At 39.0% G+C, this 19,205-nt stretch overlaps 1 protein-coding gene across 1 annotated transcript; it reads right to left on the reverse strand.

The window, feature by feature from the left end:
- Positions 1-14,410: 14,410 nt before the first annotated feature.
- Positions 14,411-14,956, reverse strand: LOC143590063 (uncharacterized). The gene has a single exon (XM_077070656.1). It carries the CDS (start codon positions 14,954-14,956, stop codon positions 14,411-14,413), a length of 546 nt encoding a protein of 181 aa, XP_076926771.1.
- Between the last annotated feature and the right edge of the window lie 4,249 nt (positions 14,957-19,205).

Below are 19,205 nucleotides of genomic sequence, written 5' to 3' on the forward strand. Positions count from 1 at the left end.
TACTAAGCGAGCCAGTTCATTGAAGCGGTTCGTGTATCCCAAATGATCCGCTCCTTTCATTTCCAAGCTCCAAAGTTCATGTTCTAACCTTTGTATTTCATTCTTTGGGCAAAAATGTTCAAGCATCAATGTTTTGAGTTCAGCCCATGTCATGCGATTAACCGTATCTTGTCCTTTTATTTGCACTGTAGTATTCCACCACATTAATGTGTGATCAGTAAATGTAGAGGCAACATACTTAACAATGTTTTCGGGTGGACAATTGCTGATATTGAGGACCGATTCAGTCTTTTCGATCCATTTGATTAACCCATTTGGCCATTCAGTGCCCTTGAAATCAATCGGTTTACAGGCCATAAAGTTTTTAATCGAATATTCTCTCTGAGGGAGATTAGGGTTGTTATTGTTATTGTTTGGGTTCGGTGGAGGAGTATTGTTGTTGACATTATTTGTATCCGGTGGGGGATTATTGGCATTGGGAAGGGCATTTGTATTAGGTGGGGGATTATTATTTGTAACTATTTCATTGTTGGTTGGGGGAGCATTATTAATCGGTTGTTGGTTGGTTTGCATATTTGCGTTAACACTGGCAGTCACCTGTGTTACAATGAGTGGAATTACTGCCTGCATTTGCCGAGCAATCATCTCGGCTATTTCTGCCTCAGTCATGGGGGTTGCTTTCTTTGGGGCCATTCTATAATGAAAAACAAATGTAAGCCAATTAATACTAATTCCAGTCTACAGCACTATGTAACAATAATCACAATAAATGTTGTACAGGTAAATAATATAACATACTAACATTTCACGAATTGTTCTGTTCATTGATAATAAGAGGTACATAGACTTAGCCTGATAAAGGCCAGTACTTGCATGAATATATCAAAAGCTGCCACTAAGTGACTGTTAGACTTAACCCTGTAAGGGTCAGTGCTTGTATTAATGTACAAAATTGTGCCCCATGTTAACATAACATACTACTATATACATACATGAAGTATCAAAAAATCACGTACACATATATGTAACATCCTGCATCTATCGGTACAAACGATAAACTAACCACAAACATAAAAACAACAACACCATAATCATCCAGTAACAGTTCCACAATCGAACTGTCACCTTATCCAAACACCAACGGTGGTAGGCATATGACTGCTGCAAGTTCAGTACTATCAGATGTAACGTCAATAGGCACTGGGTCACGTCCCTCATTTCCTAGTTAATGTTAGATATGGCTATCGGGTGGTCTATCACACGGTCAGTTAGGAAGCCATCCAAGAGTTGTTTCCTGCGTTTGGGAGGTCAAGGCGAGGAGTAGGTATACTCAACGAACGGGAAGATAAAGTATCTGCCCTAGGGCGTGAAGGTTCTCCCCGGTAGTAGGTAGATCTAAATGGAATCGAGGTAGGGTCAATCGGGGTTACCCGAATACGAGCAGTCTGTCGGACTCGCGCAGTAGCTGAAGTCGTCGGAGACAGGTGAATAGGTGGAGTGGGTAATCTGGCTACTCTAGCAAGTGAATGGTACTGACTGTTAACTTCGTTTTGATCTCTGCGTGGTGACCTGGGGGGATAGGTATCGCATCTGTAGCTGGACAGATCAGGCATATTCCTGGGTAGCTCTCTACAAATAACTTCTTCTTCCACCTCTTCCTCCTCCTCCTCCAGTTCCTCTTTTGGGTCCTCCTCTTCTGGATCCTCCTCGGATTCCTCTTCTGGATCCTCCTCCTCTGAATCCTCCTCTGATTCTTCCTCTGGATCATCTTCAACCGAGATTACCGGTTCTTCTTCCGGTACATAGTCGTTATTCCTTGACATAACTCTGCACAAAGGTTAGTTATAAGAATAATATCTATTGCTATCGCTAACTATTGTCGAGAAGATTAATTAATTAACCCAAATTTAATATTAATTATATTAGAATATAATATTAGTTATATTAAAATTTTTTAATTTTAATTATTATTAAAATCAATACTGAATATAAATGAATATAAAATTCATAATAAAATTTACCGTCATCAATAGTATCTTACGTACGTATTCATACACTTTGTTTCAATTAAGCACGTATGAGTGTTACATATAGATATAGTTACACATTACCTTTTATACACATATGTTGCCATTTTTACCTAACCATACGTTCCGCGACTTTTCCCCGAATTCCCTCCTACAAGCAAGTCTGTTATTTTGTTCCGGACCACAATAACTCACTTTCCCTACAAGTTCATCCCGGCATCCATCAGTATATAATATTAATTTATTATTTAAATATTTCCCAGAGTTAATCGAGCCTATGGTTATATTTTAGGTATCCTAAGGGATAACCTAATCCTTTATAACCAAAGGCTCTGATACCAACTTCTGTCGCACCCCGACTAGCACAATGCGAAAGCGTAAAACGGGAATGTAACAGACACCTCTGGTATCAACACATTGTTTATAAAGAAACATTACAAACTAATTTACAATATATTACATTTCCTTGTTTTGTCATCGTTTTACAGTCTAGGTGATACAAACCAAACTAGTTCGTTAACTATACGATCTTACTACTAACTTCCTTGCTTCTATTCACATAGCATCAACCACACACCTTGGACAAGTAACTGATCACCAAATCATTCCGATTTAGGTACACCTGAAAAGCAGTTTAAAACAGGTCAACTACGAGAGTTGGTGAGTTTCACGAGTTTCAAGAAAACAGTAATGAGTATTCACAAGTTAACACTTGTAATCATGAAATAAGTATGTACGTATGTAAATGATGTAATTATGCTAAGCTACAGTGAAGCCTTGACTGTATGTGCTGCGTGCATCCATTTCCCACGCTCAATCAACCACTGTGACTCCCCTTCCGCCCATAACATGCCCCGGTAGCTATGTCTAACACTACTTAGCGTGTTTGTGTATGTATGGTCATGTGCAAACGGGGAAAAGTCTTAGCAACGCATGCCGGCTCCGTTTGGGTTTGTCAAACCAATAGTACTATTCACAAGCCACCGGCTCGAAGTTAATCACTGTGATCGTGGGGACTTTCGTGTGTTAGCACTTAGATAATTCACATCAATACATGTTTCAGGTATGTAAATGTAATCAAACATGCTTTTCACCCCAAAAGTTCGTAAAACAGTTCAGAAAGTGGGGTCATGAAACTCACTGTTTAGCAGATAATCAGTAGCACGTCGGTTCGAGGTTTGTATAACTTGCAATCTCGGTTTCCTATAATCAATATTATAATAATATTAATATTTTAATATTATTATAATCTCAATGCTAAACTGGGCTGTATAACTAATCTGGGTATAGTTGGAATGCCCAGCAAGTGGCAATAGGCTTAGGTTGTGATATTGTTCAATGTCTAATACTTAAAACCGAACTTGGCTCAGATTCCCGTTTTCCTAGCTGGGCCAAGTTGTTCGTTTACGCGTTCAGAAAACAGTTATGGGAAAATAAGCTTGGGTAAATGTATTGGTTAATAAAATGATTAAGTTATAAAGAAGGATCACATACTGGGGTCCCAGATTAGCCACGGGGCCCGTTTCCGTTTATTCAGTTTGATTTAAGAAGAAACGCGCACAATCCACCCGGATTGTCCAGGTTTCTCATAGAAAAGTTCGTTTTTACATAATTAGTCCAAAAATATGATTTTTGATCACTCTTGGTGTTTTGATATTCCCGCAGGTTCGTTAATCGCGAACTTGTCGTTTTTTATAAAAACTGAATTTGTTTCATCTTCAAATTAGCATAATTAATTAACCGTTAATCATTAAATTATGAAAATTTTGCCACTTATCAACTAAAATATGTAGATTTTTATAAAAATATTTCTGGAATTATTTACTGATTTATTAATTTCTAAAAATTTATTTTATTAGCGATATTTCGCCTGAAAATCGTCCGTTTATCCCAAACAATTTCCAAAAATTCCACCAAAATTCTTAGATACTCAAATCATGTCCCAAAACAACCTGTATTAATTCCAGAAAGTAAAAAGTTCGTGCAATATTCTTTTCGACCCAAATTCGGCAATAAAAATTCACACGAACGCATATACACAAAACACCTTTAGACTTTTCCAAATGATCCCAAAATTCGTATGTGATCAAAATTCATCAAATCTGAGTTCCTAGAAAAATTTCATAATTTTTGAAATATTTTAGCTATTTTTCCCAAATAAACGTCCTAATTCGGTAATAAATTCGCCAAATATTCTCGGATGGTCGAAAAATTACCAAATTTGAATAATATGTACATCACAGCCTTAACCTAAACAGCCCGTAAGCGAGTGTTTCGGCATTACCATAGCGGTTTTGGTCCGTGTCCACCTTTCTAATCAACTTTTCAAGCTCTTGTACTCCTATGTAGGCTAGATACAAGTCCGATATCACAAACCAAGCAATAGTTCATCAACATAGCAGCCCTTGAATTAGGGTTTCGGCTAGTATACCGAAACGAACTTTTGAACCGTAAAAATGTCGTTTCAACCCTTTAATCCGTGTTTATGGCCAAAAAGATCATGATTCTGATTTGAATCTAGTTTTGACATCAAAGTATGTTTTTGAATGATTTTTGAGAGTTTTACATGGTTAACTATGATTTTTAACAATCAAGACATGTTTATATGTTGTTAAACAAGTTTAAACGAATCAAAAATCGATTAATCAAAAAGTTTTTACCTAGTTTTCTTGCTGGTTTAGGCTGGAGAAGAAGGATTCTGGAAGTTTGTTTGTGAAAATATGTGTAAAAATATCTAAAAACTAGTTTATATGTGAAAGAAAAAAAAAGGTGTGGGGTGGCTGCTGCGATCGGAACTCATATGGGCCCACTTTGAGCCCATTTTGGCCCAAGTTTTTGATTTTTCAAGCCCAAATACGAAAAGCCAAGTCCAAATTTAGTTCGGGTTCGGTTTTTGGCTCGAAAAACTTATCGGGTGCGTTAAACAGCGCGAAAACGAGTGTTTTTCGGCTAGTTTTGTGTAAAATTATAAAAACATACTATATGTTTGTAAAAATCAAAAATATTTTCATGGATCGCTTAAAACATCAGGTAAGTGTTTGGTAAGTCTTTTTCGGCTTAACGGATGATACAATGCTTGGTTTGTAACTATCTTTCGCGTTTAAATCTATAGCGAGTGGTTAAACGAGCATGTTTTCGTTTAACTTGTTTGCTATCGAACTAAGGCCATATTACTAATATTTTAGCTTATATTAAACATATATCACTTATAGATGGCCCCACCGGGATTTCTGGGTCTTAACCCGACCCGTTCGGTTAATCGTTCGTTTGTTACGCAAAAACCGTTTATTTGCTTAATCGGTAAACACGTACTGAGGTGTACCTTGTTTTGGCTCAAATGTCATAATGTTTCAAATTTGGTATAATATTAATCAAAGAATAATAAATGGATTTAACATGCATTTATGTCTATCAATCAATTTCCTTATTTATTTTTTCTAATATATCTATGTTGTATTTACATCATGCTTATTTTTGTTGTATTTCAGTTATTGTGTATGAGACATGACATTTTGGATGTTGATTTTATTAAACGGTTAAGTTTAATTAATATGTGTTTTCTTTTTCTCATGTTATAAATATATTTTAACTTTTTATTTATCTTTGTTAGTCTATATGTTTTTTATTTATCCTTTTTACTAAATGTATAATATATATATATATATATATATATATATATATATGTATGTATGTATGTACGTATATATGATGTTTTAAATGTATTCCACCCGTGTGTAACACGGGCACTATCCTAGTTCATTAATATTTATTATGTAATACCTTATAATTCATATATTTGATGTTTTCTATGTTTTTCACTCGTGTGTTGTGTTGAGTCCAAAGGAATTACAGAAATCTTCTCAACTTCCCCAGATTTGTCTAAGTATGAAACTCGAGCAAGCTCAAGCACTCCAAATAAGGAAAATGCTTCCTTGAGCAATGTATCCTATCCGAGCAGGATATTACTCCAGAAATCTTCTAAGTGTTGAGTTTCGAGCAAAATGCACTTCATCGAGCAAGGTTAGTTCTTACTCAAGTATGATTTTCTACCGGGATACCCCTTGATATAACATTTCTTAAACTAAGTTCACGAGCAACTTAGTGGATCAAGAAAGGTTTGGAATAATATGAATCTCAAGAATGCTGGTAGGGAGATTTAGGAAATCAATCTAAGTGTTACTCCGAGCATGATTTGGCCTCGAGCATGTCTACAGTTCCCGAGTATACTTAGCATGTTCAAATAAATCTAAATGGAGGCTGAAGAGATTTGAGCAAGAACTTGTTTGCTCATAGGAACTATCCGAGCAAAGTCTGGTATGCTCATGAATATTGAAGCTTGCTTGAGAGGAATATTTGAACTTGTGGAAGGTTGCAGGAACGTTGGATTGACGTGTATGAACGCATAGAATGATATCTACTAGCAAATGCTATGTGCGGAATCCATAAAAAAAGTGAAAAACACAAGGATATCTCTTTAACCTCTTTATATTAAGAATCTCTGCTATTCCTCAACCGAGTTTCCAGCAGATTCTTACTTCTATTCCTCCTCAAGTATCAGCGAATGATACATGACCCACGGTGTCTGTTTTGCAGTTTGTCAGACCTCAAGGTGCTTTATTGCCTATTCCCTTCTGTTTTCTCAACAAATTGATTCCAGAACAAATGGTCTATCTACTCAATCTGATCTATCATCAAGCAAATTAGATGAATGTTGATCGTCAATATCAAGATGATGTGCGAGTAGATCATGCAAAGATGATACAAGCCAGGAAAGTTGTACATCACGAGAATACCGAGTTGAGAGCTCTAGTAGCTTATTAGAGGGAGAAGATAAAAGAACAGCTGGATCTTATTTTACAACTTCAATGTAAAGACGATGAACTGAAGAAGTTGAAGGATAAAGATCATGACGATGATCCCGAGGAGGGCCGTTTTTATTAGCAACGAGGTATCTCATCGTCTTGTCCATCACCTCCTCAGGGGGAGTCTAGTGGCAAGGAGTTTACTGTGTTTAAAGATTTGACTGAGGTCCAACCTGTCAGCATGATGTATGTCAAGACAATCATGTTTGATGGTATGGCAGGGGTGGTACAAAGTCAGGTTAATGCCAATGATATTGAAGAAGGCGAGTTTGTTGAACATTGTCTTTCCAAAACAAATCACCATGTTGTTAATATGAATAAGGAGGATGTGGATGAGCTGGAGAGGAGGGAGGATATGGAAGTTGAAGTTGATTTGGATGTGAGTGATGATCATGGTATTCCGAATTAGAATACATGTTATAATGATGTTGAAGCGGAGGACGTTATGGCCGAGGAATATCCCGACATGTATACTAGAAAAAATACCGATGAGGGGATTCCTTTCTTTACCACAGAAAATTTGGAATTAGCCGATGAGAGGATTATTAAAGAGAAGTCAAACAAGAAAAAAGATGCCAATATACCCCAGCCTGAACCACGAAGAACTTTTGATGATTTACTCAAATACAACACAAAGAAGTTCAATAAGTGGTTGGAGACATGAGATATTCTCAACACTAATATTATATCTAGTCAAAGGCCAAAATTTCAGATAATTATATGAAGAAGTTCATTAGTGTGAAGATGGTAAAAAGCCACATCATATCCTAGATGTACTATCACAAGCTGAAAGTCTGCATAGTTAAATGGGAGAATGGGATGCGCTACTGATGTGCTTGAAGTAGTTTAATAATTATTAACTAAATTAACTAAAAATAAACACTAAGTAATACTCTAGACTCTCTAAAACTCGACTAAACTACTAACCGGCAAGTGAACCGGTCGACTCTAGTAAAGCTAAGTAAGTCCGGATATCGAACCCACGAGACTCTCTAAATTACGTTTATTAGCTAATTAGACTCGACTACAAAACACGACTTATTATTATATTTGTTTAAGGGGGTTTTTGTTTAAAATTCTAAATTAATACTGTAATTAAAACTAATTAAGAAAACAAGTAAATTAAACGAAAACAAAGTTTGTTATGAAAATAAGATAATGATGAGACTAGACTCCCTTAAATTTCGGTAATGAATTGACTCGGGAAAATATTTAGTTATGGACTGGGATCGTAAAATAGATACTTAAAAGAAAACCCGAATAGTACCCCTGACCCTTCTCAAGAGAAAACCTATGGATTTCTAACAAGTTTTAACGCACACCAGTATTAAAAATCAAGTTCGCTTATGGTCACCCAATTTGTTTACAATTTAGTTCCTTCATACGAAATCCTACCTTACAGCGCGGAAATCAAAGGCAATTTACTATGATTAATTGATTTGATAAACAATAATAAATAATCAACCCTAGACGGACTCCTCACGAAGAACTAAATCTAGCAAGATTAAATAGTAAAGACTTATCAATAACCGTGCACTTTACAGATTTTAGGTTAGTAGCACACTTACGTTTATTTAACAATATTATTCCTATGATCTTATTGCGAAATCAAATCATAAAATAATCAAGAACACAGAGTAATTGACCTAATAGAAATCCTATCAGATGACAAATGATAATAAAGGAAAACTATGGAATAAAACTCAGCAGACAATCCTAAGCTATCATACGCATCAATTAATTATAAACAAATCTTTTACTAAATCATAAAAACCATAACGTAAATAATCCCAAATCAAATCAAAACGTCAAGATAAGTTTATCATAAGCTTAGGCAGTCTGTAAAGTTTAGCCTAGCATCTTAAAATTAAACGAAACAAAAAAGGAAGAATTCATGGTGTAAAATAAACGAAAACGAAAGAAACAAAAGATAAAACCCGTGTTCTTCGTCTTCAACTATCACGCGCAACACCAGCTGATTCTTCGACTCCAAAGCTACTGAAAACTCGTCTCGATCGCCTCGGGATTCACCAAATTCGGATGTGGGGTTGAGGTATGATTAATGGTGAGTTTAGGGGTCTTTTTATAGGCAACAAGGGTCCAAAAATAGGTTAAGACGGTTTAAGCATGGAAGATTCTGGAAGTTGAGCATGCCACCACCACGCCGCGCTGCGTGGCGGGCTTCCCCCCTCCCTTCGCCCGGCGCAGCGGCCTCAAGGGGGGGTCTGGTTCGTTATGCTGGTCCGGTTCACTTCTTGGTTCGGTCCGGTTCGTTTCCTGACGCGTCGGTTCTCCGGTTCGGCTTGTTTTTGCTCTTTTTACGTCCTCTTTTCACCGGAATTATAACCCAAAACCTAAAACATAAAACTAAGTTAGTAGTATACAAATCTTTCAAGAAAACGACCAAAACTAATAAAATATTAGATAAAATATACACCGGATTCAAGTATAATAAACATTATATCAAATATCCCCACACTTAACCTTTTTTCGTCCTTGAAAAAGTCTTATTGCAACGGGATCAGAATCGGAGAATTATAGTCTAACAAACATATAGATTATCTTAATTAATTACAAAGAACACAAAAACCGCGATTGCCGATATTGTTGTCCACTTAAACCCAACCGCCGACAGATCAGACCTCTAATCATGTATAGCATTAAGTTCAAGTTAACACTCAGCCTAAAGGTCTCACACTTAGAATCACAAATTCACCTAATTTGTTTCAGGCGTGTCAAAGCAAAGAGAAAACCATAAAGATTTTATTCTACCAGTGCACCCTAAAACCTTGTAACTATTAAAATTTTAACTTCATAAATAAATACTTTAATTATTATTTTGAGCAATTTTTATATTTCAACATAATTTAGACCTCACCCATGGATGTTCTCACTGCGGTTGCTAGCCCAGTGAGAAGCATGTAAGCTGTTGGTCATTACTCATGAACGTTCTTTTAATCCTCACCCAGAGGCCTATCAGTCAAGCTACCAACTCAAAAGAAAACACATAGGTTGTTGGATATTATTTGTTTAAATCGATCCTTATCCATAGTTGTCATCTCCAAGTCACTATCCCAGAGGGAGACACATTAAATTATTGGATCTTTTCAATTTTATTTTTATATGCTCATTACTTATGTAGATGAAATCAAATTTTAAGATTTACAAGGTTTTAACCTACACTGGTGCTTATTCATTACCTTAGGTATTTCAGTTTTTCTATTTTCCAAAGTTGAGAACCCACAAGACTTAATGATTTAATTATAAGTATATTTATTACATTCTCAAAAGTCTTTCACTATCAGCTGGGCCTACCGACACATCCCTAATTAGGTATGCTCCTGTATTTATTATGTCTTATTATTAGTAGTTTGAAAAATTGCTTCCCGATAAGTATCCTCATCTCTCATTTATACGCAAAAAGAATCACATTCAGGGGACATTTTTTTTCTATAAAGATGACAAAACAAGTTAAAGACATGTGTTCCTATCCCCACACTTAAAGTTTGCATTGTCCTCAATGCAGGGACGGAAACACGACTAAAAAAAATTTAAAATAAAACAAAACCTAAAAAATACAAAAATAAATAAAAACAAAACAAAGCTAAAAATTAAAGACTAAAAACGAAGTAAAAAGGAAAAGACTTAGCTGGTAGTATGCGAGTGAAATATGATGTTAAAGTCTTCATCCATCTATGCCCTCCAACTCCGAACACGCTCCATAACTGGTATCTCCCTTTCTCTCGTACACGAACGAAAGCGGCAACAATACAAACAATATATAAAAACGCATCTTATCAATCTCGATAGATATTAATCATTCAAAGTATCGAACCGGACAAACCAATCAAACTAATAAATATGGATTAAAAACAGCAAATAAATAATCAGAAAAGTATACGGCTCCTGCTGCTCCATCCCCACACTTGAATGTTGCATTATACCTCAAAGGGATCTTCTCTCTATCTTCCTTCAAAACTTACAAAAACTTAAAAATAAAGAAAAACTACAAAAAACTACGTTAGTGACTCAAGGAAAAAGAAAAATAAAATAGAAATAAAAAAAAGAAAGAATGTACAAACTCTACACTTGAGTATTCACTCGAGAATCACATGTGCCAATTCAGTACGACGGATCGAGAGGAGTGTCCTCCCTCGATTGATTCTTTCGGTCCTCCTAGATAGTGCTTTAAACGATGACCATTCACCTTCCAAGATGTTCCATTATCCGGATTCTCTAACTCCAGCACTCCATACGGATAATTACCAAATACGGTCCCGACCACTTTGATTTCAACTTTCCTACAAACAACTTCAAACGAGAGTTAAATAATATTACCTTATCTCCTTTCTTGAACTCTTTTCCGCCTTTTAAACGTCAATCGTGCAACGCCTTCATCTTTTCTTTGATGTTCAACGATCGAGAATACACCGCATCCCGAAGCTCCTCCAACTCATGAATCTGAAAGTATCTTTTCCTTGCAGCCTTAGTAAGATCGACATTCACCGTCTTCAATGCCCAATAAGCACGATGCTCCAACTCCACTGGAAGATGACAAGACTTACCATAAACAAGCATAAACGGTGTAATACCCAATGGAGTCTTGTATGCGGTTCAGAATGCCCACAACGCATCATCTAACTTTTCCGACCAATCTTTCCGACTAACCCCAACCGTCTTTTTCAAAATCCTCTTCACCCCTCGATTTGCATTCTCGACTTGACAATTTGTTTGAGGGTGATAGGCGGTAGAGGTACGATGAGTAACCCCATAACGAGCCAATGCTTTCTCCATGACGGAATTACAAAAATGGGTGCCCCGATCACTAAAAATAGCTCTCGGAGAACCGAAACGAGTAAACAACTTCTTAAGAAATCTCACAACAACTCGTGCATCGTTCGTGGCCAACGCTTGGGCTTCCACCCACTTCGACACATAATCAATCGCCACCAAATTATACTTATTACCATTCGACGTGGGAAACGGTCCCATGAAGTCGATGCCCTAAACATCAAAGATTTCAAGAATTTGAATAGGGTTTTGAGGCATCTCATTCTTGGAAGAAATATTACCTGTTCTTTGGCACGCATCACAAAGCTTCACAAACTCTTCAGCATCTTTAACAATTGTCGGCCAATAAAATCCACTATCAAGCACCTTCTGCGCGGTAGCATGCGCACCATGATGATCTCCAGTCAACCCCTCGTGAACATGCTTTAGAATATCCCAACCTTCCTCTTTTGTCACACATCTCCTCAGAATCCGATCACCACCAATCTTGAACAAGAATGGGTCATCCCACACATACCTATTCACATCCCGGAAGAACTTCTTCTTTTTATGCATAGTCATACCCTCCAAAATAAAACCATTAGCCAAATAATTGGCAAAATCAGAGAACCATGGCATACCTTACTTCTCAGCCGCAACAAAATCGATCGACTCGTGAGGGAATCTATCTCCAATCTCCTCCTCATGCAACTCTTCTCTCCTCAGGTCCTCTAGACGGGATAAATGATCGGCCGTTACGTTCTCTGCACCCCTCTTATCTTTAATCTCGATGTCAAACTCGGAAAGTAGAAGAATCCACCGTATGAGACGAGGCTTCGCGTCTTTCTTCTGAAAGAGAAAACGCAAGGCTGCATGATCGGTAAAAACGGTGGTCTTCGAAAGTACGAGATAGGAGCGGAACATGTCGAATGGGAAAACAACGGCTAAGAGCTCCTTCTCGGTTGTGGTGTAGTTCTCTTGGGCATCGTTCAACGTCTTACTAGCATAATAGATGGGGTGAAAATGTTTGTCTCGTCTTTGCCCCAAAACCGCTCCAACCGCATAATCACTAGCATCACACATGAGCTCAAACGGCAAACTCCAATCGGGAGAACAAAGAATAGGAGCACTTACGAGCTTCTCTTTCAAATACGTGAACGCCTTCACACACTCATCATCAAATAAAAACGGCACATCTTTCTCGAGGAGTCGGGTCATCGGGCGAGTAATTTTGGAGAAATCTTTGATAAATCGCCGATAGAACCCTGCATGGCCCAAGAAACTCCTAATCGCCTTCACATTCGTCGGTGGAGGAAGTCTACTTATAGTATCAATCTTCGCACGATCCACCTCAATACCGTCTCTCGAGATCTTACGTCCCAACACAATTCCTTCACTCACCATAAAATGGCATTTTTCCCAATTTAGCATTAATTTCGTCTCAATACACCTCTTTAACATCTTCTCAAGATTAGCCAAACACTAATCGAAAGAATTACCATAAACCAAAAAATCGTCCATAAACACCTCCATGGATGTCTCTATCATATCCTGAAAGATGGCCACCGTACAACGGTGAAAAGTAGCCGGAGCGTTACATAGTCCAAACGGCATGCGTCGGTACGCAAACGTGCCATACGGACATGTAAAAGTCATATTCTCTTGGTCTTCCGGTGCAATGGGAATTTGAAAATAACCCAAAAAACCGTCAAGGAAACAATAAAACTGCTGACCTGCCAAATGCTCCAACATCTTATCAATAAATGGCAACGGGAAGTGGTCCTTCCGGGTGGCATCATTCAACCGCCGATAGTCAATACATACTCTCCAACAGGTAACCGTATGCGAAGGGATAAGCTCATTCTTCTCATTCATCACAGCGGTCATACCTCCCTTCTTTGGAACAACTTGGATCGGGCTCACCCATGGAGAATCAGAAATCGGGTAGATCATCCCGGCATCCATCAACTTTAACACCTCTTTCTTCACAACTTCTTGCATATTCGGATTGAGGCGTCTTTGTGGTTGCACCACCGGTTTGTACTCATCCTCCATTAGAATCCGGTGTGTGCAATAAGCGGGGCTAATGCCTTGAATATCGGAAAGTCTCCATGCAATCGCCCCCTTATGTAGCTTCAACACGTCTATCAACTTCGTCTTTTGATCTTCTGTCAGCTTGGATGACACAATAACGGGCAAGTTCCAGCCCTCATCAAGATACGCATACTCCAAGTGTGACGGGAGCACTTTTAACTCCAACGGAGTGGTTTTCTCCTCGGGACCCGCCTCACTCTCGCAACTAATCTCATTCACCTCTAGCATCTCGGGCAAACCCGAAATCTCAGCCAACTCATCACAAACCGAGTCGTTCTCACACAACTCATCCTTACCCAAATCATCACAATCGACCAAACCATTACTTCCCATGAGATCCGCACCACAAATGTAATCGAAACAGCTATCAATACCTGCAATAAATGAGTTAATAAAATAAAACGAGTGGCACGGACCACTGAAATCATCTTGATCACTCGGATACTTCATCGACCTCACGACATCATAAGTAACATTCTCATCACCAACCCAAAACGTAATCTTCCCATCATACACATCGATAAGTGCCTTCGTGGTTCGTAAAAACGGACGACCAAGAATAATGGGAACCTTCTCGTCAGCCTCCATATCGAGCACCACAAAATCAACCGGGAATACAAACTTATCCACCTTCACTAACAAATTCTCGATAATACCTCATGGATATTTAACCGAATGATCGGCCAACGATAAAGACATGTGAGTCGGTGTAAGCTCGCCTAACTCCAACTTCTTGTACAAAGAATACGGCATCAAATTAATACTTGCACCCAAATCCGCCAATGCTTGGCTCATCGCATCACTACCGAACAAAACTGGAATTGTAAACACACCCGAATCTAACAACTTCTCGGGTACGCGGTTCAACACTACTACCGAACAATCTCCCATGAGGGGAATCGATGACACCTCCCCCAACCTATCTTTCCTCTTCAACAGGTCCTTCAAAAACTTCGCGTATTTCGGCATGTGTTGTAGGGCTTCAATGAATGGGAGATTGATCTTCAACTGTCGGAACATATCAAGAAAGTGCCCATACTCCCGCGTATATATCTGTTGTTTCGTGCGAGCGGGATATGGGATACGAGCATGGTCAATCAAAGGTGATGGCCGGACTTCAATTGGCTTCTTCTCTACTGGCGTTGCAACTGGTGCGGTGTTCTGCACTTTACCCGGTAATTCCATCTCGATTTCTTCATCCATCACCTCTTAATCTTCCATTTCAACCTCATTTCTTCGCACCTCGGGACCCAAAACCCTACCGCTACGAGTAGTAATCGCCTTTTTATTTGAGCGGCCGGATTCTGCTGAGTAGATCCTGAAAACTGTCCCGGAGGTCTTTCATTTAATTGGCGAGCAAGATCGCCAATGCTTCACTGCATGTCGAGCATAGCTGATTGTTGATTCTTCAAAAGTAGGTCATGATCGGCAAGGGTCTTTTGAGTGGCTTGATCTCTAGTAACCATATGCTGCATTATCTCATCCAACTTCTTACTCAGATCCGGCACATTATTCGAACTTTGACCATTAGAACCTTCATTGTTATACTGTCCCTGGTTTCGGTTGGAGGGAGCTTGGAAACCAGGTGGCCCACCAGCCGGACGCCTATTCGAGTTACCTTGTCCTTGATTCTGGTACTGACTCTTGTAGCTGTTCCAGTTCTGATTGTTGTTGTTGTAAACATTAGGGAACCTGTTCTGAGCAGCCACATAATCAACATCTTGATTGTTCATCAACGGACAATCCAGCGTACCATGACCACCTCTACACATCTCACACTTATCCACCTTAGTCTTTAACTCTTTTATCTCTCAGGTGAGATTCTCCAAAGCAGCAACCATACCAGTATCCAGATTAACCTGGTGCACTCCTCGAGCAGATGAGGGTGTACTGGTGACGGGTTTGGAATTCCCACCTCGTGGCTTCTTCGCGTACTCGGATTGCGCGAAACATTCAAACATCTCGTTACACTCGGTCACGTTCTTCTTCTCCATCAGATTGCCCCTAGCAGCTGTGTCAAACCTCGCTTGAGCCTCATAAGTAAGCCCATTGTAAAACTTATCAACGAGGGCCCAAAGTGTGAGCCCATGTTGTGAACAACGGGAAAGCAGATTCTGAAAACGCTCCCAAGCTTGGTAATACGCCTCATCCGGTTCCATGTGGAAGGAGTGGATCTGATCACAGAGGCAAGAGGCCTTAGCAGGTGGAAAATACTTCTTGAGAAATGCGTCGCGAAGAGCCTCCCATGTGGTGAATGTTCCAGCAGGTTACGAATCGAGCCAAGTGGCGGCACGATCTAAAAGTGTAAACAGGAACAGGTGAAGGAAGATCGCATCCCGGGTAGCACCTTGCAGGTTGAACATTTTAAACACACAGGTCAGACAGTTGATGTGTGCTGGTGCATCTTCATCTTCACGGCCATGGAACTGGTGGTGATTGGTGATGTTGTTCATGACATAGGATGGGATCTTCCATGAGTTAGGGTTGTTAATGTCGGCGGTGACAATGGGTGAGTGATCTCCATGGAACCCTTCAAAAGCTTGCTGGTACACGGTGCGGTTATTCTCGGCCATCGGAACGGGTCTAGGACTTGGTGGTGGTGAATTTGCGGGTGAAATTTGTGGATGATGATTTTGGTGAAGTATCTATGGTAATTGGTTGCTTTTTAGACAATGATGAACTTGAACTCGCCTCGGACTTCAACTGAGTGGATTCAAAGCATTCCAACGGTGGTCTTTGCGAACGCAGATGTGGCATATACCTACAAAAACGCACAAGACCGAGTAAGTATTTTCTAATATAGTGACTCTAAAACTGACAATAAATAAACAAACAATAAAAAAAAACAAACTAGACTTAATAACACAAGCCGAAAGTCTGCATAGTTGAATGACGCCTAAGAGAACTACACCTCCACCGAGAAGTAACTTTTAGCCGTTGTTTTGGCATTTGATAAGTTCCGCTCGTATCTTGTACTTTCGAAGACCATTACCGATCATGCAGCCTTGAGTTTTCTCTCTCAGAAGAAAGACGCGAAGCCTCATCTTATACGGTGGATTCTTCTACTTTCCAAGTTTGACATCGAGATTAAAGATAAGAGGGGTGCGGAAAACGTAGCGGCTGATCATCTATCCCGCCTTGAAGATCTGAGGAGAGAAGAGTTGCATGAGGAAGAGATCGGTGATACATTCCCTCACGAGTCGATCGACTTTGTTGCTGCTAAGAAGCAAGGTATGCCATGGTTCACTGATTTTGCTAATTATTTGGCTAACGGTTTTGTGTTAGTTGGTATGGCTACGCAACAAAAGAGGAAGTTCTTCCGGGATGTGAATAGGTATGTATGGGATGACCCGTTCTTGTTTAAGATTGGTGGTGATTGGATTGTGAGGAGATGTGTGACGAAAGAGGAAGGTTGGGATATTCTAAAGCATGTTCACGAAAGGTTGACTGGAGATCATCATGGTGCGTATGCGACCGCGCAGAAGGTGTTTGATAGTGGGTTCTATTGGTCGACAGTCGTTAAAGATACTGAAGAGTTCGTAAACCTTTGTGATGCGTGCCAAAGGACATGTAATATTTCTTCCAAGAATGACATGCCTCAAAACCCCATACAAATTCTTGAAATCTTTGATGTTTAGGGCATCGACTTCATGGGACCGTTTCCTATGTCGAATGGTAATAAGTATATTTTGGTGCCTATTGATTATGTATCGAAGTGGGTGGAAGCCCAAGAGTTGGCCACGAATGATGCATTAGTAGTTGTGAAGTTCCTCAAGAAGTTATTTACTCGTTTCAGTACTCCGAGAGCTATTATTAGTGATCGGGGCACCCATTTTTGTAATACCGTCATGGAGAAAGCTTTGGCTCGTTATGCGGTTACTCATCGTACCTCTACTGCTTATCAACCTCAAACAAATGGTCAAGTCGAGAATGCAAATCAAGGGGTGAAGAGGATTTTGGAGAAGACGGTTGAGGCTAGTCGGAAGGATTGGTCGGAGAAGTTAGATGATGTGTTGTGGGCATTCTAAATCGCGTACAAGACTCCGTTGGGTACTACACCGTTTATGCTTGTTTACGGTAAGTCTTGTCATCTTCTGGTTGAGTAGGAGCATCGTGCGTACTGGGCGTTGAAGACGGTGAATGTCGATCTTACCGAGGCCGTGAGGAAAAGGTACTTTTAGATTCATGAGTTGGAGGAGCTTCGGGATGCAGCATATTCCCGATCGTTGAACATCAAAGAAAAGACAAAAGCTCTACACGATCGACGGTTGAAAGGCGGCAAGGAATTCAAGAAAGGCGATAAGGTATTATTATTTAATTCTCGTTTGAAGTTATTTGCCAGAAAGTTGAGATCGAAGTGGACGGGACCATACTTGGTGAAAGATGTTTTTCCGTATGGAGTGGTAGAGTTGGAGAATCCGGATAATAGAACATCTTGGAAGGTGAACGGTCATCGTTTGAAGTACTAACTTGGAGGACCGGAGGAATCTATCGAGATGGAGGAAACTCCTCTCGATCTATCGCACTGAATTGTCACATGAGGTTCTTGAGTGAAAACTCAAGTGTAGAGTTTGTGTATTCTTTCCTATTTTTTATTTCTATTTTAGTTTTGTTTTTCTTTGAGTCACTAACGTAGTTTTTTGTAGTTTTTATTTGTTTTGAAGGAAGATAGCGAGAAGATCTCTGAAGTTTAATGCAACATTCAAGTGTGAGGATGGACCAACATGAGCCGTATACTTTTTATTTACCTATTTGCTGCATTTATTCTTGTTTATTGGATGGGTTGGTCGGTTTGGTTAAATACTTTGAATGACTAATATCTATCAAGTTGATAAGATAAATGTTTAGATATTGTTTGTATTGTTTCCGCTTCCGCTCATGTATGAGAGAAAGGAGATACTTGTTGTTGAGCATGTTCGGAGTTGGAGGGCAGCTTTGGAAGAAGACTTTAGCCTTATACTTCATGCGCATACTACCAGCTAAGTATTCCTTTTTACTTTGTTTTTGTGTTTTTAGTTCTTAATTTTCATCTTTGTTTTGTTCTTATTTATTTTTGTCATTTTAGGTTTTGTTTTGTTTTTAAATTTTTTGAGTAGTGTTTCCATTCCTGCATTGAGGACAATGCAAATTTTAAGTGTGGGGATGGGAATACATATGTTTTTTCATTTTAGTTTTTTCGTTTAAGTTTTTATTTATAAAAAAAATTAATCGAAAAAGTTTTGAAAAATGTCCTTTGATTTTGTTGCTTTTTGCGTAAAATGGGAGATGAGGACCCTTATCGGGAATCGGTTTTTCAAACTACTAATAATAAGATATAATTAAAGAACACGCACTTAACTTGGGATGTGTCGGTAGGCTCAGCCTTGAGAATGAAATGGCAGTTTGATAGTTGGTTTAAAACGATAAAATATGATTTTTAGTGTGAAACATGTTAAGTCTGTATAAAATACGA

This window comes from Bidens hawaiensis, unplaced genomic scaffold (genome assembly GCF_021521415.1).
Source record: "Bidens hawaiensis isolate Kalapana, Puna unplaced genomic scaffold, B.hawaiensis_p1.1 tig00038138_1, whole genome shotgun sequence".
NCBI classification, from domain to species: Eukaryota; Viridiplantae; Streptophyta; class Magnoliopsida; order Asterales; family Asteraceae; genus Bidens; species Bidens hawaiensis.

What these genes read in the sequence shown, in the direction of transcription:
- LOC143590063 (XM_077070656.1), bottom strand. Translation starts at nt 14,956, where the DNA reads ATGGATGAAGAAATCGAGATGGAATTACCGGGTAAAGTGCAGAACACC.